Source organism: Patella vulgata, chromosome 1 (genome assembly GCF_932274485.2).
Source record: "Patella vulgata chromosome 1, xgPatVulg1.2, whole genome shotgun sequence".
NCBI classification, from domain to species: Eukaryota; Metazoa; Mollusca; class Gastropoda; family Patellidae; genus Patella; species Patella vulgata.
This window is the reverse complement of record NC_065879.2, coordinates 74000390-74017271: the sequence shown is the minus strand read 5'-3', so window position 1 is coordinate 74017271 and position 16882 is coordinate 74000390. Positions and strand designations below refer to the sequence as shown.

Sequence of the window (16882 nt, the reverse complement as noted above, 5' to 3'; positions counted from 1 at the left end):
CTTTTTACCACAAATACTTAATGCAAAAATGTGCTTTTAGACTGGTCAATCTAACTTTATACATATGTCCACAACTTTGGAAACCTCTCAGTTTCTTTTACATTGGGTTGATTTACAATGTGACATTCAGGATTCCAGTATGTTTCTTTGCCTAGTGGATGTTTGGGGCCTTCAAACTTGAACTGTTATGGGGGGGGGGGGCTTTCAGAATAAGGTCTGGGTGACCATTGTCATTTCGGAACTAACACATGGTTCAATTCTTTTCAATAATTTGCTTGTGCAGAAGGATCTTAAGCAGTGGAAGGAACCAGAGTATCTGAAGAAAAAAACATGAGATTGGACAGACAACCCTACTCAATGGTATGTGCAAGTGTGGGCTCAAAACCATGCCGCTTTACTCTATGAAAGACCTTATGATATAAAGTGCATCTAAACCATTCGGCCACCCAATTCACCTATAACAGACACTTAACCTAATTTTAACATTATACCTCAATTATTAGTATAGGCAAGTTATTATTGTGTTCCAAAGTCTCCAGCAATCAGATTGAAGTTTCTACTAAGCAGAAAATGCTCATCATTGGGTACTGATGTAATGAAAGCATACACAAAGTTTCACCACTCTCACTCAAATATAATAGAAGTTATCAAGCCTCAAATTACTTACTGTTTTGCTTAGACTTCAAGGGAGGAAAACACTTAACCTAATTTGAACATTCTACCTCAATTATAAGGCAAGTTATTGTGTTCCAAAGTCTTGACTGATTAGATTGAAGTTTCTACTAAGCAGAAAATGCTCATCATCGGGTACTGATGTAAAGAAAGCATACACCAAGATTCACCACTCAAACAGAATCAAAGTTATTGAGCCCCAAACTGCTTATTGCTTTGCTTACACTTCAGAGGACGAAAAACAAGAGGTAGCCTGTAATTTGGATTTATTCCTAATGGAATGCTTCGGTAATTCAACAGACAAATCTGATGTACAAGTTTTCTAGTTCTTTTTATTTTATTAATTTACAAGACTGTATAAACATATATCACATTCTATTGTCAAAATGTTGAAACCATCAAGATTTATGCTCAACAAAAAAACACTGACTTCAAAAGTGTAAGACATTACAGTGGAAGTCAACAATGTTCACCATTTTAATAAACATCTTTTACTAATCAAATTAATTACAACTACTATACCTGGATCCAAATTTAAATGAACTACCTTAAAATCAAGGAAGTACCTAAAGCAGATGAATCACAGTGTAAGCATGGCTCTCATTTCAGAACTTGTTTATTTTATTTATTTTGATGAAATATTGTAGACACCTATACTCTTTGTCTAGTACTGGCATGTAAAAATTAGATAAAGAGCTGGCTGTTCTTACTATAATACTTCAAAAATAGATAATGAAAAATGAATATACCGGTATTGAAAATTTCAGTGCAACTGTAAAGTTATTAGTTTTTGAAGTTTCAACAAAATGTAGCGTAGATTGTCGTAGCAATGGTACTTGACAATTGAGACAAAGATTTGATTATCTTACTATTAAACTCTTAAAAGGCTGTGATGTTCTAATCTACTTAAAATCAGCATCAGAGAGTTGATTATGGGCTTGTCATGTCAATAAATGTTTAAATAATGATTTATGTAACATTTGAAGCCAAAAAAGAACTACAATAGGCAGATTTAGCTATTACATAATGTATCTTTAACAGATCCTATACAGAAATGCTTTTAGGCCAAGATGAAGGGGATAAATAACCGAAAAATAAAACTAAATGAAAATGGTGGTATAATTTTAATCGATCTGCATGTATGCTCTAATTTAATGAGATTTGGTATGGGTAGTTACTTAAAATTGGACCCTTGAACTGAGCTATCATTACATAAAAATAAAACTCACTAAACAATAGTAACTAATCTAATAAATACAATATCAATTAACTTTACACTCATCACTACACTTAATACAAAAACCAAATAAACTACATACATACATATTCTTGAAGCACTGTTAGCTCATTACCATTGCTTCAGGAATATGATTGACTTAAAGTACCACTTACGAGTTTGTTCTCATAAAAAAAACCATTCAATTATGATAAACAATAATATGTAAAGTCAAATGCATGCCTCTTTTCATATTCTGAAAGTCACACTGTGTAGTATACTAACCCATTCTTAAAGGCATAATATTCCAAAATGCTAATGAAGACTTTCAGACATTCCTTCCAATAATACAACCAGTGGTAGTACAGGTTCTTCGTTATTTTCTAAATTCAAACAGGATGTTAAAACATTTTGTCAAGAACTTGGGTCTATATCGTCCTCACTTGCAAGCTTTGAATGCAATTTTATTAAAAAACAGATCTATATTTTGTTTCTTTTTTTATACTTTTGGTGGCCTACACTACATGAATTTCTGACCGGTTGTAGTAAAAGGTTGCGTCAGAGATCGTACAAACGGCTTTTGACCCTATGACATCCGACATTGATTAATCAATCAGCGGTTCTAGTATTAAGAGTGTTCACTAAAAATTGTGGACAGAGGAGGTGACAACAATATACTCCACATTAAATGTTGTTTATTTTACCAAAAGTTCATTAGGAATAATTCTGATGGCATCAACCCGGAGGTGTTGGAGACTGCAAATAATCAATTGGTTATCCAATACATTTAAATCATACTAAAAATTAAAAAACAAACAAACAAAAAAAAACCAAACACTAAATAAACATGAACATCCACAATAAACACAAAAGAGATCAGCACTAATAATAAAAGATTCTAAAACTACGGTGTACTGTACACTGTAGTCAGCCATTATCAATACTGACAGTTTTGTTTCAAATGGTGTACCCAGTCTTCATTCGAATGTCTCCCATTTGATTAGAATTTTCAACTCTTGTTGAATCATTAATTTTTACCCAACTGGCATTTACTACCAGCAGCAGGTATTGAAAATGGCCACAACTACAAACAACTACACAGTAGCAGGTAGCCTACACCTCTGCAGCTCTATATTTCTTTCTAGAAAAGAGGCAACAGGAAAGGTACCCAGGTTTACATCTATATTTGACTAGAAATGATATATATACAATATTATTATTACACTGGTTATAAATTGTTAACATTCATAAAGCAGACTTTGATCTGATACAAAAAAAAAAAAAAAACTCACTTCATTTTCCAGTTCTTTGGTTATAAAATTACTCTTATGCAAGAAATTATTGCTTGCATTTTACCAATTCAAAAATATGTTACATATGTTTATAAATTTTGCCAGACTGCATTGATTTCTATCCGGATCAATATTTAATGCTTTTTCTGCAGAACTGGAATTAACTAACTGAAGATAAGCTACCTCATATATAAACTGTGTACATGCATTACCACAAGAGCTCTAAATTAAATATAGATATTTAAAATGCTTTTTACTCTTTCACATCTCATTCTATGTGTTCATTGGCAAAGCAAAGCAAAGCATAATATGGTGACACTTTTGTATAAAAATCCATTTTTCTTGGCAACTAATTAGTAATACAGTAATTGGACTGAATATCTTAAGTCTGCAAATCCCTGGATTCAACAACTCAACTTTACATTATCAATGGCAAAAACCATACTTACAGTTGGGTCGAGAACAAATGCCCCCACCCCCCTCCAAACAAATATACAAACACAGCTATTTAAAAGAAGAAAACCTCAAAGCATGCATGGCGATCATACAGAATTATTAACCAAATTGACACAAACAAATTTTAAAAAAACTTTCTAAAATCAAAAAAAGACCAGGAAGCACACTTTCATACACATTTTGATTTTATTTCTAATATTTACATGAAAGAATATCATTTCTGGTTTACTAACAGATTTTAAAATAAATATTTTTTTAATTAAAGACTTGCATTGAGTTTAATCTTGTAAAAATGTTTTAAGTATTTTTTAAATAATGCCAAAATGCTTTTTCTTCTCAAATCCACAACATCTATTGCTTTATTTTGCTATAACCTAATAGCGAAATAAAATGAAATGAAATGGGGTTTAACGTCCTACTGTTCTGCTCCTAAACTGGGCTAATGAAGACGGGCATATGCCATACAGTGTGCAATGAGGGAAATTTTGCCCGCAGCGGTGCTGCGGCCTACTCTTATATGGAATTCCAACTACCAATGGATCTTTTACGTGCATGCCAATATATACACGGGACCACGGTTTAATGTCCCATCCGAACGACTAGACAGCTGTCCTTGTCAGGCACCCACTCCTGCATCACTGACCAGGGGAAACCACGCTGAAAAATCTGTATGAACTTTCTCGGCCAATGCAGGGAACGAACACCCGACGTCCAAGCTAGCGAGCCAGCGTCTTACCCACTTAGCCACCGTGATCCCTAACCTAATAGCACTTCTCAGCTAACATTTATTGTTGTACTTTTTTTATATATATATATCAGGTGTTTCTTTGATAAACAATCTCATTCATTTGAACACATAGGGACTTTGATTACATCAGATTTATATTAATCTGCTTATTTTTATCGCAGTACACTCAATAATAGGAATATGCTCTGAATATGACTTCATTGTATGACAGATTGGAAATTTTATTTCCATTTGTTGATATTCATGGAATTCATGGAATTATGATTTTTTTTTGTCAAGGTTAAAACTCAATGCACTATATCAAGGTTTTTAGTTATAACATTGAATTTAATTTCAAAACTCATCAAGAAAATGAACCATGGATAACAAAACCAGTCTGAAAAAGGTTAAATAATAAAAAGTTATGTTAAAATCTTAATCTAAAACTAAATACCTAGCTTATGTAACTATTATTGTTATGGAAGTTTGACTGTAAGTCAATAATTTGATGCTTCAAAATGTAAATGTGTCTTCAATTTACGCTAAAGCAACAGTATTGTTATCGTTTTAAAGCCAATGATTGTCATTTGCATTTTGCAAACAATTTCATGATTCATCCACACTAAATTGTACTTAAATTGAAAGTGAAATGAAATAGGGTTCATTTTCCAACTGTTCTGCTCCGACTGGGCTATTGAAGACGGGCATACGGGCATATGCAATACAGTGTGCTATGAAAAACATTTTGCCCGGACAGCAGCACTACGGCCTACTTTTATATCGAACTCCAACTGCCAAGGGATCTTTTACGTGCATGCCTATGTGTACACAGGACCTCGGTTTTTTCGTCCCATACGACTAGACAGCTGTCCTTGTCAGGCCCTCCGTCCCCTGACAAGGGGAAGCATACTTATTATTGATTATTTAACATTTAATTAAGAAAACCAAACCAAAATATCAATGGTAGATTCAATCAGTTTAAAAAGAGGCCCACCAAAAGATTTCACCCAATACTTTTAGGTAGGACTGGCTTGTTTGTATAGTCTGGCAGAGGATGCTAAACATGGTAAAATTTCAAATTCCTCATATCTTTGTAAAAAGTGAATGGAATTAAACCATTTTTGAACAAATGTTCAAATTTGCCCATATTGCAGTTTGAAAGTGATTGAAAATGTCTCAAAAGACTATCAATGGCTTTAAAATTGAAAATATACATTAAACTGAAAAGATGCAATTGACAATTTTTGACCTTGTGACTGGTTTTTATATCCGGATCACAAATGTCCACAAGTTTTAAATTTGATTTTAAAGTAAATTACTGTATAATAACAGCAACAATATATGTTCCAATTCAATCTTACGTTTTAAATTTGATTTTGTAAAGTTTTAACTTAAAGCCAAGTAATTCTGTAAGAACTGTGGAGAAGGCAGAGAGAATGACAACTCTTGTCATATTATAGATGAAAGGGTTGGCAGAGAAACCAGAAATCTTGAATGGACTCTCCAATTCCTGTAAAATAAAAAAAAGGATAATGTACTACTTCCAGGGTGTTTTTTCTCAGATGAAGAGTTCACATTTTCTTACGATTTTCGTGGAATGAACTCTGTAGTTTGACTACTGGTCAAGGTGGATTAATGCTAACCACTTATCCCTTAGGAAATCCATATTGATTTAGTAATGTATATGGACAAATGAACAAGTTAAAAACTTTGATGCTTATGGTATGCCCCTCATTATATCTATTAACTATTTCTCCAATTTGTGTCCAATTGCCACGTAACTAATTTTGAATTTTAATATAGGGCATTCTTATGACAAAACAAACAATTCTACCCTGGTTTTTTTTAAAAGATTGACAGGATATTCTTAAAATATCAACAAAAAAAATAAAAATAAAATAACCCTGGCAGTTATTATAGGAAAAAGGTGCAGTTATTTAACACACGTTAACAGGCATAGTTGATAAATGTCTCTAATAAACTGGGCAGCATATAACTACTCAGCAACATGCAAAAGTTAATGAAAACAGCAAAGGCAGTCCAAAATGCCAGAGTGTTCACAAGTAGTTGCCTATGGATGGACAGACAGTCAGCTGTGAGGACCACCTGCAGTGTATTCCCAAGAAAACCCACCAACAGATGAAAGTAACCAATGGTTGAATCAAAGCTGTAAGTCAGTATGTATACCTTGAGGAGATCTTCAGCTAATTTTAAAACATTATTAGCCAGAATCAATTCTTCCTTTTTATGAGGTTTCTGTTCCATTTGTAAATACAGGTTTATCTGAAATCAGAAATCAACATTATCTGAAATCAGAAATCAACATTATTTGAATCAGAAATCAACATTATTTATCTGAAATCAGAAATCAACATTATTTATCTGAAAAGAAAATGCTCTATCACATATTCAATATTTACTTGTACAGGGATCTTTAGCAATGGAACCTCACAAGGTTAGTCTAGCAACTCATGGTACAAACAAAGATCAAACCCTTAAAAGCGCAGATATCCCACTGAAAGAAGTAGGGCAGGTGACCCAACATATATATTCCTGTAATCGAATTCTAATTAGCATTTGGTAATTGACTAAAGATCCATATTGCCATCGTCTAGAGTACCCAGTTCCTCATTTCCCCACCCCCTAAATTTTGTTAACAGTAACTACCTGTTCAGTAATAAGAACTGAGAGATTTCTATATTTTTTATTGATTTTAAGACCAAGTGTCATAAATCTCAATAAATATACTCCAAGACATAAACACCATACAATCAACTCCCAATTACATAAATAATCTAAATATGTATCGCTGTCTTTTAACATCTAAAATATAAAAAAAATAAACAATAAAGATTTGTCCTCAACAGTCTTAGAACCTAATAAATAACCTGACTGGAAAATATATTCGAACAACTGATATCAAATAATTTATGCAGGTACAATTATGAATGACACTTTTGACTAATTTAAGACAACAAGTGGAAAAGAACTCTAGCATGAGAGGTGTGTGTTGATAGCACTCAGCCACCCACTGCTATGGCCAAATGTTGTTAAACTCTTTGTGAGAGAGAGAGAGAAATGGGGTTTAACGTCCATTTGACACAAACTAGGTCATTTCGGGACTAACATATGGTTTAATTTTATTTCAATAATTCGCTTGCGCATAGGGGTCTTTAGCAGTGGGAGGAAACCGGAGGACCCGGGGAAAACCCACGAGGTTGGATAGGTGACCCTACTCCTCGTCACGTACAACCAGGGATTCGAAACCACGTCAGTTGACAGACCTTATGATACAGCACGCATGTTCTAACCATTCCGCCAGGTAAACTCTTTGCAATAATGAAATTCTGAGCATGAGTTAAAAACAAACCCCTTTATACAAAATTACCATCATTTCCAAATGGCTCAATATTTTGATTTGAACATTTTCACACAAATTTTGGCATCAAATTTTTCTTTATAATGTTCTGTGAAAATACGGACAACCCCTTTAATGTTTCGCTAGCTTTACTTTCTTGATTAACAGTATTAAGGTAATTTTATGAAGTTCATAGTTTAAAGATTATACACTACCTGTAAGCACATTAAACTGACGAGACTAATGGCTGTTAGAAATGTAGCAGACACAATTACATCTACTGATCTCTGGGGTCCACGTCTCTAAAAAAAACCCCAAAAAAACCCAATAATATTTACATTTATATTATTCTCATTTAAACACAGATAGCCGCTGTTTTTGCTTACTCTATTTTATTTCCAACTGCCAAGGTATCTTTTTCATTCACACAGACAATTACTCATAATCAATTAGAATCAATGTTATCATTTTCCAAAGCCTCAACAAATCAAATTGTGTACAAACGTTTGCTTAGCTCCTCATCAAACTCTGTCAAGAACATCTAAGCCAAGCTTACTAGAAACAAAGTTATTGTCTTGCAACAGGTTTTACAAAGAGACGGGCAAACAAACAAACCAATTGCAATAGTACCCTGCATTTTATAATTAAGTGTGGCTGGGAACAACAATTAAAACAAAGCAAAAAACAAAATTGAAACTTTTGATCCATACACCATTCTATTTTAGAAACAAGATAGTATTTGCAGACAGACAAGGTAATCAGTAGCCCTACCCACCATTGCAAGTAAAATTCCTGATAGCTGATTCGATAATAAGAAAAGTGTATGGTCATTTATAATATATCTATTATTAGACTGTCTTTTGAATCAACATAGAACAGCAGTATAATGTTGACTTACCTTGAGGTAACTTCGAAGGGACAGCCATGTTTTTATATTGCGTACTTTACTCAATCTAAAATGAGGCATGTCAAACTTTCTAGCTCTTCGTGATGAGGTTAGATAGCAAAAATGTTTTGCATACAAAAGGCGCTGAAAAAGATAAGCTAACACATATACGGTAGTTCATTATGCAATGAATTTCTGTTGATTTCTTTGGAAAACATAACTGAACGTATTCCTTTTCATAAAGACACATTTTTACTTTGACAGTGTAAGAAAGTTAAAATGTTATACTGATCGCTAACATTGGTTTCTGATATTAATCAGTTTAATTTTGATTTTGATTCAGATCCAACCCAACTTGTGGCCATCTGAAGTTCACAATAATGTTTATTCATATTATGCCACATCTATGGGCATTTTTAACGATCACTACTAGGACCATTGAGGCAAAGATGCTATCTAACTTCTGTGTTATGTTTTGATTGTTTAAATTAGGATGTAAAGAAAACTTTCTGACCTTATTCTTGTTAAATTCAAATAAGGAAAATTTAAAATACTTATTGGCCATCTGTTGCACTTAAATAGAGACTACAGTACAAAGTTTTCTGTATGTATGTGAGGCTGTTTTAATTGTGAGTCTAGAAAAATCATAATTATCTTAATTATAATTTATCTCAATATGTGTTATAAATTTTCGGAAATTCTTATTACAAATTACCCCAATTCTATTCATCAATAGTTTTTCATCAAATTTAAGTCACTCAAGGACAAAACTAGAGAGAGATAATATGAAATGTCTTGTGGTAATCATAAAAATATATATATATCTATACATATAACATAAGAAATATCTATTGCCAAAGTCTGGCCTCTGTCAGAAAAATGTCAGAAGGGTAAAATTTTGACACAGGAACCTGTTCCCTTATCGTCCTTGCCAGCCCATGAATTTTTTTGGTTAAGTAATAAGACTTGCAATTACTATAAAGTCTGTAGGCCTGAAGACATTTTTTCCTATGAATAAATATGGAAACCCACTCTAATGAGGGACAATTCATAAAATAAATTGAGGAATGAAAAGACAGGACCACTTTGCTCAAAAAACATAGTTTCTAGAAAATCCAAAGTAAAGATTTTGATAGTTTCTAGAAAATATAAATAGGTTTATATAGTATTTTACTGAATAGAATATATTAATAATTATAGTTTATGACTGTATAGAAAATAAGTATAGATAGTAGTTATATTTCTAAAAACTGGCATGCAAAGAAATAATAGTTATTGCATACTTAAAATTGGTTAATGTGTTAATAAATAATTATTTCAGAAAAAAAATACAGATTGTAGCTGTGTTTCCAATTATGGGCGAGCAAAGAAATAGGTTACATGGTTATGGCTGATGCTATAAGGTCTAATAAGAATAAACTTCCTCCTGCAATAAATTATGTGTTATTGCTTTCTCAAATCTAGTTAATGTCACTGTCAATAAAATATTTTGAGGATATTAATTACCTGGTCCCGAGTTCACAAGGCATTCTCAGGCTTAAGTTAAGAATTTACTCAAAATTGTTCCCTTTATCTTAACTAAAGTATAGCCCTTTATAAAACTTTTGTACATCAATAAGAAACTATGTGCAAAGAATTGTGTTTTTGGATCAAATATATTTCTCATAAACAGTGATTGAAACTTGAGTCAATTCCTAGCTTAAGCCAGTACCAGTATGTCTTATAAATTTTGATATTAATTTGTTATTTTTATTGTACAAAACCATGAAAATTCGGATAAAAGTATATGGCTCCTGAGATTGCATAAAGTTTTGTGAGAATGGGCGTGCTCAAACCAATTATCTTTGAAATAAGACAATCTGGTCTACTTCAACCAATTATCTTTGAAATAGGACAACCAGGCCTACTTCAACCAATTATCTTTAAAATACATATAAGACAATCTGGCCAGTAACAGCAGTGGCGATATAAGCTACTGGATTTAGAATATATATTCTGATACAAGGTATAGTCACTATTTTTTTGACACAATGAAGTTCTATAAATAATATGTTCTTATATTTGTGAGGTACAATATTTCAAGCGCAAATAATGAATCAGTTTTTCCATAAAAACATATCAAATATAAATTCAAGACCAAATCTAGACCTGTAAGACAACACAAAATAAATTTCTGTCTATTTTTCAAGATGATAAAAAAATATCTGTATTGTTTGGCCTGTCTTCGTTTTACTGTGCACATATCATTTAACAGAGATTCCATATAAGTCATATCAAATTAATGATGACTTAATTGAACAGTTGAAGTCTGAAGACCCAATCTATTATGGCCTAGTTGACCATTGCAAAATTTGTAAATATTAACTGGAGATCAATCTATTCAGAACACTCAATGAAATAATTAAATCTAAAAAATATGAAAATGATCAAGTCTCAGTTAGCAACCCAATAGAGTTGCATCCCTTATCTCTACCTGAAACTGACGTCTGCTAGCCTACATGCACATGTGCAGTACATGTTCTTTGGTCATGTGACATTTGCCTTCTTCCTTTTGACAAGATACCATACAAGAGGACTGCATGTAACAAAACACAAATCAAACAAGACACTATACAGGAGGTCTGCATAGAATGTATGTCTGCATACATATTCTTTGACAGAGAAGATATAATAATGAATCAGAAAAAAAGCACTGGATGTAATTCATGTTAAGGTATGTGCCTAAATCTTTTTAAAATATTGAACAAAAACAGCTTTGACTTGCAATGGCTTATATATCATTCCCAATGCACCCTATACATTCAATGTATCTCAGTCAAGGTTTTGAAGTAAATTGAAGTACCTGGCAGTGAAACTATACACTAAGTTTCATAACTCTCTATCAGTTAGAATCAAAGTTATCTTGTTGCAAAGCATCAGCCAATCAAATTGCTTAGCTCTGCTTAGCTTTAGCAGGAAATATTAATCATTGAATTCAGTCAAGACATTCGCCTTGCCTGTTGATATAATTAAACTATACTCATAGTTTCATCACTCTTATCCAATTAGAACAACCAAAGTTATTGTGTTCCAGAGTCTCAACCAATCAAATTGCTTATCTCTGCTTAGCCCTAGTGGAAAATGCGCATGATGGAAATCTGTCACGGTATTCACCTAATAGACACCTATACCAAATTGGAACATTCTACCTCAATTAGGAGAGTTATTGTGTTCTAATCAGATCAAGTCTCTACTTCGCCTAATACTCAGCATTAAACTTTGTTAAGGTAACGAAGTAAGGTAACTATTCACAAAGTTTCACCACTATTACTCAATTAGAATCAAAGTTGTCAAGCTCCAAAGTCTCGACCAATCAAATTGATTATGCTCTGCTTACCCGAAGCCGAAAATGCTCATTATCAAACTTAATCAAGATATTGATGCGTTGAAACTATACACCAAGTTTAATCACTTTCACTTAAAGATACATTATGGGAGATTAGATAAAGTGTTGGTAGTTCTCACTATAATAGTCAAAAACTAGATAATGTAAAGGGAATTTGCTGAAAATTTCAGTCAAATTTAGCGATTGAATTTTAGGCCTTTAGGCCTAGCCTGAATCATCATTACTAAAGTCGGTACAATAAAAAACATAGTCTCGATTATCCATATTTTGATTTAATCATCAATGAGCTTTGAGCAGCAGATAGGATTCTAATCCAGTAAATATTGCAGGCTAGCGATGACATCAAGAGTTGATTGTGGTCTGGGTAAGTTAAGTATTGTTGTGAAATCAAATGAAATGGGGTTAAACATCCTACTGTTCTGCTCCGACTGGGCTAATGAAGACGGGCACACGCCATACAGTGTGCTATGAGGCATTTTTTTTCTGGACAGCGGCACTTTGGCCTACTCCTTTATTTCAAATTCCAACTGTCAAGGGTTCTTTAACATGCATACCAATGGGTACATGGGACCTGTTTTTTTTTGTCCCATCTGAAGGACTATACATTGTCCCTTGCCAAGCCCTCCGTCCTTCACCACTGAAAAGGTGATCCTCATGAACTTTCTCGGCCACTACTAGAATTGAACACAGGAACCCTGGGTTAGCGAGCCAAGGTCTAACTCACGGTGTTGTTTTATTAGGGTCAATGGAAATATACAAAATGTTAGCATATAAAAACTAGAGTACAGGTAAATAGTTAAAGTAGCTACGTCTCTAACTCAATATCATCCAAATATCATGAAAATACGAATTATTTGTCAATTCAAATCAACATTGATTTTGTGATCTTACCAGGAAAAAGTAGGCTTCTGATATCCAATATTTAAGACAAAATAAACATTTTACCATTGGTACACGAATCGTGTACCATAGTGCTTTTCAGCGTCATTTGTAACAAGTGACCAGAAAGAACGAGGCTAGACATATTCCACAACTCATGTCAAACAGTGACACCATATCTTATCTGGACAACATGCGCAACAGACTGGAATAACCTGTCGCTAGAAATTGCTATTCTGTTGAGACTCCTGCCATATTTCGCTGGACATAACTGATTTGAAATTAGAGTCAAAACGGAAACAATTGAATGTAAATCAGTCTATATACAATCAGATTACATTATTATATGTGTTGTGACCCATTTGGGTCAATTTCTAGGTCTCAAATATTAGCGATTTAGCTCCTTTAAAGAAGCAATATTGTAAAACTCATATCATGTCAAATTTTCGCCTTGTGTAAAACATATATCTATCCTAAAACCTTCCACAATTTCTCAAATAAGCATTTGGAAACTACCCTTCTTAAATTAGTTTGCCACCAAAAGAGGATTTGTTAACAATTATCAATGTCATCGAGAGACAAACAAAGGGTGTTTTATGTAACAGAGCTTAAACTGTCAGAAGTTTGTTCATGTAAAATATGAAAATCTAATCAGTGTTAAGAACATATATTATGTGGATATTGATTAATAGCTCCCCACCCAATTCCATCAAGTTCTAACATTTAAGTCCAGTTACAATATAGGCTTAAAAAAAGCAAATTTATTATTAAAACATGTAAAAGATCTCTGCAGATAAGAAATGACGAATGTATTCCCTCAATTCCCAATCTGATTAAAATACAGATCTATATTTCGTTTCATTTTTTTTTATACTTTCGATGGCCTACACTACATGAAGATCTGGGCAGTTGTATGTAGCGATAGGTCGCATCAGGTGTCATACAAGCGGCTTTTGACCCTATCACATCAGACATTTGATTAACCAATCACCTTTGATGTTACTAGTGGATTACCCACAGTTCCGTGCAAAACACGCCTAAAGCTTGCCGTAACAGAACGTTTCATTGGCTAATTTCTCACACCATTCAAAACACGTCAATGATAATAAATCTTTCAGATCCTAGTGTAGTAAAGACAAGTAAAACGAAATTTTGAACTATAAAAACAAAACGAAATAGGATCTGTGTTTTAATCAGATTGCTCAATTCAGATATGAATATTTCAGACCAAATTTTTTTTAGTTAGTCTTTTATAAGCTTTTCTGGGGTGGTATCCAGGGCTTTCATTTCAATATATATGCCAGTCATAACTGACCAACAAAATTTATAATCACCGGTACCTGTTAATTAATTTGCATGCTATAAAATTTGGTACCATAATTTGAAAGTGCATAACTTTAAATTACAATACATACAGATAAATACATGTAGGATTTCTAGTTTCAAATTTCTAAAATTGGTATACAGAATGGGATAATGCTTAAATTTGTACTTTTTTCTGAAAAAATTATGTCTTTTTGAGGTTAAAGTGAGAGCCCTGGTGAAAACCACAACTTTCATTATACCATACCACATGCTCTAGCAAATCACAATTACGTTGAAAATTGAGTGTTTTACTAATCACCTGAACAATTCACGATGTACCGGTATATGAAAGTGAATAATATGGAGGGAAAATATGCCATTTTTACAGTACATTTTTACTGGAAGTTCGAATAAATTTTGATTGATTGTTCTGACAGGCAAATATGGAATTGGCAGTGACTTGGGACCGATGTTTTTCTTTCGAACTAAAACAAGATGTTACTTTTGTTCTATTTATTTTCATGGTCCATCTAAGTTAAACGTTCTGAGAGTGTGGCATCAGCATAAGAACTAGATCTCTATTCGTTTTTTTAGGACATTAAAAAAACCTTTTCGTCAGTTGAGTAAATTTATATATCAAGGTTCTATTTAGCTTTTTGGCCGAGGGCTGACAAGTCACACAAGTGTTCATATAAAGATGTCTATTTAGAGTGACTTATAAACAAACAGAACCAAAATAAAACTGAACAAAATATTTTGTACAATTTGAAATTAGATCCCATCTGTTGGTAAAAAAGCATTAATAATTATTTTTACAAAGATAAACCTGAAATTATTTAAATATTATTTATTTGTGTTTTATAGTTAATCCTATATAATGTACCTTACATTTTGGCAAGTGAATGTCTGACAGGTAAATTTTCTTAGGCTGGTCAATTTCAATGGCAGTCGATCAGGACTGGCAGATATGACCAAGAGCCCTGGAATAAAGCCCATAAAGCATACAAGTTATATATTCAATGTTATTTCACAATAACTATCTTGTAAAGTAATAATTTCCTCACAGAAACATCTAGCTAAAGTGGGAGTAGCCTCAGACAATATCAAGCCTGGATAAAAACTTTCAAATGTGTGTCTTACATCATGTCAGGCTGGATTAACATTCTGCCTGGCATTTTAAATTTTCGGTCGGACATAATATTCTGACATTTGGGTTGGCACAAAGTCTATCAAGATCTATTCTATGGACTAATATCTTTTGCAATCCACTTATCAATCGCGGCAGTTTTGCATAGTTTTTGTTTGTTCGATGAAATTGGTTTCGATTTGTCACGGATTTAAAAATGTTACAAATTAAAAAGCCTCGAATGTCACAATACTTGGGGTACATATGTTTCTTAATTTGTCGGTCGGGAAATACAGGGTGCTATTTTATATCAGGGATCAAACACAAAGACGATGTTTAAAGAATAAATAATTAGGTAACGCTTCCTGCGGATTTATAAGACACACCACCCATTGAGAACTATTTTCTGCATGATTAATAAATAAAGTATGATCAAGACTATGAGTTATTAACTGTTCATTACAATATAAATCCGTAATTTCATCGTACCTATCGTCCGATGATATAGCTTCCTGTCTTTGACAATGCTGGCCTAATCACGGGACAATTTCCCATCTTTTCTATAAAGGGTTGAAAAAAATGATCTTCTTTTGGGAACTTATTTGTTTGTTGTTTTATTAACTGATAAAGTATTATTTAGATTATCAGTTAATAAATGTTGAAAACGATACAAATCTTGACCGATCTCCCATTTTATTTTGAACTCGCAAATCTTAAAATATAAATCCCATTTATAAACTGTAGTAGCTACGCAAACTATGTACATGTTACCGTGAAAACATGCAGAAATTACTATGTCGTAAATACTACATCGAAATAGTAATATAATATGGATATGGAACTTCTGGGGTATGGATAATTATTTTACTGTAGTTTACGAAAAATTAAGAAATTAACAGGAAGCCTATTTTGTAAATAAGCAGGAAGATGTTTCATCAAAATTTTTAATAAATGGTTCTATGCTGAAAAACATAAAACCGAATTATTCCCCCTTGAACAGCTGATTGACTGACGACTGCGTAATGCGTATCAGCATTGGATTTATTGAAAAAATATCAAATCTCCACAACAATGTATGTTTTATCTTTTAAGATTCCCTTGAATATATGTGATAAAAATCAGTTAATTTCAGTATTTACTACTTCCGTCTTCAAGACAGTCTTAACTATGGAAAATGATGACATACAATAAAACTTTACCTGTTTAAATGTTCGATCAGCCACAGATAATAAAAAGAAGAAAATTAAACTCAAACACAATCTTTGAACAATTCCATTCACCATGAGAACATTTCTCCTGCAATAAAAATACTAAGCTAAATTGACACTTCATGCCGCTTTTAAGCCATCTCCAGGACAAAAAAATGTTTAACTCTTCAAATTTTTAATTACTTTTCAAGGAATTTCTAAATGAACACCTAAGAAAAATACCTTACTCTAAGTAAGGTCAGTGCTTGGATTGTCAATAATTATGTAAATCAAAGGCTTTTATGAATATACAATGATTTACATAGATAATATTTCATAAAATGTAACTTATTTGGAATCTTGGCATGGTCTAAAATCTAAAAATATAAATTT

At 32.8% G+C, this 16882-nt stretch overlaps 2 protein-coding genes across 2 annotated transcripts in view; both read right to left on the bottom strand.

The window, feature by feature from the left end:
- Positions 1-984: 984 nt before the first annotated feature.
- LOC126811873 (protein PHTF2) lies at positions 985-9692 on the bottom strand. Its single transcript, XM_050537899.2, has 5 exons — positions 8620-9692; positions 7937-8023; positions 7031-7186; positions 6551-6646; positions 985-5873 (listed from the first exon to the last, which is right to left on the bottom strand). Exons 1-5 carry the CDS (start codon positions 8686-8688, stop codon positions 5721-5723), a joined length of 561 nt encoding a protein of 186 aa, XP_050393856.1. The 5' UTR covers positions 8689-9692; the 3' UTR covers positions 985-5720.
- Positions 9693-15031: 5339 nt separating this feature from the next.
- LOC126811800 (protein PHTF1) overlaps positions 15032-16882 on the bottom strand; it is a 29204-nt gene continuing 27353 nt past the window's right edge. The window contains exons 12-13 of the mRNA XM_050537720.2: positions 16502-16598; positions 15032-15156 (exon numbers count right to left, since the gene is read on the bottom strand). Of these exons, the coding sequence (XP_050393677.1) occupies positions 15115-15156; positions 16502-16598 (139 nt within the window). The 3' untranslated portion in view covers positions 15032-15114. The remainder of the gene's footprint in view (positions 15157-16501; positions 16599-16882) is intronic.

Coding starts and splice junctions, on each gene's coding strand:
- LOC126811873 (XM_050537899.2), bottom strand. CDS start 8,688: ATGCCTCATTTTAGATTGAGTAAAGTACGCAATATAAAAACATGGCTG. Junction 8,024..8,619: donor CCCTTCGAAGTTACCTCAAG/GTAAGTCAACAT, acceptor GGTTTTTTTTAG/AGACGTGGACCCCAGAGATC. Junction 7,187..7,936: donor TCAGTTTAATGTGCTTACAG/GTAGTGTATAAT, acceptor TTTATATTTTAG/ATGTTAAAAGACAGCGATAC.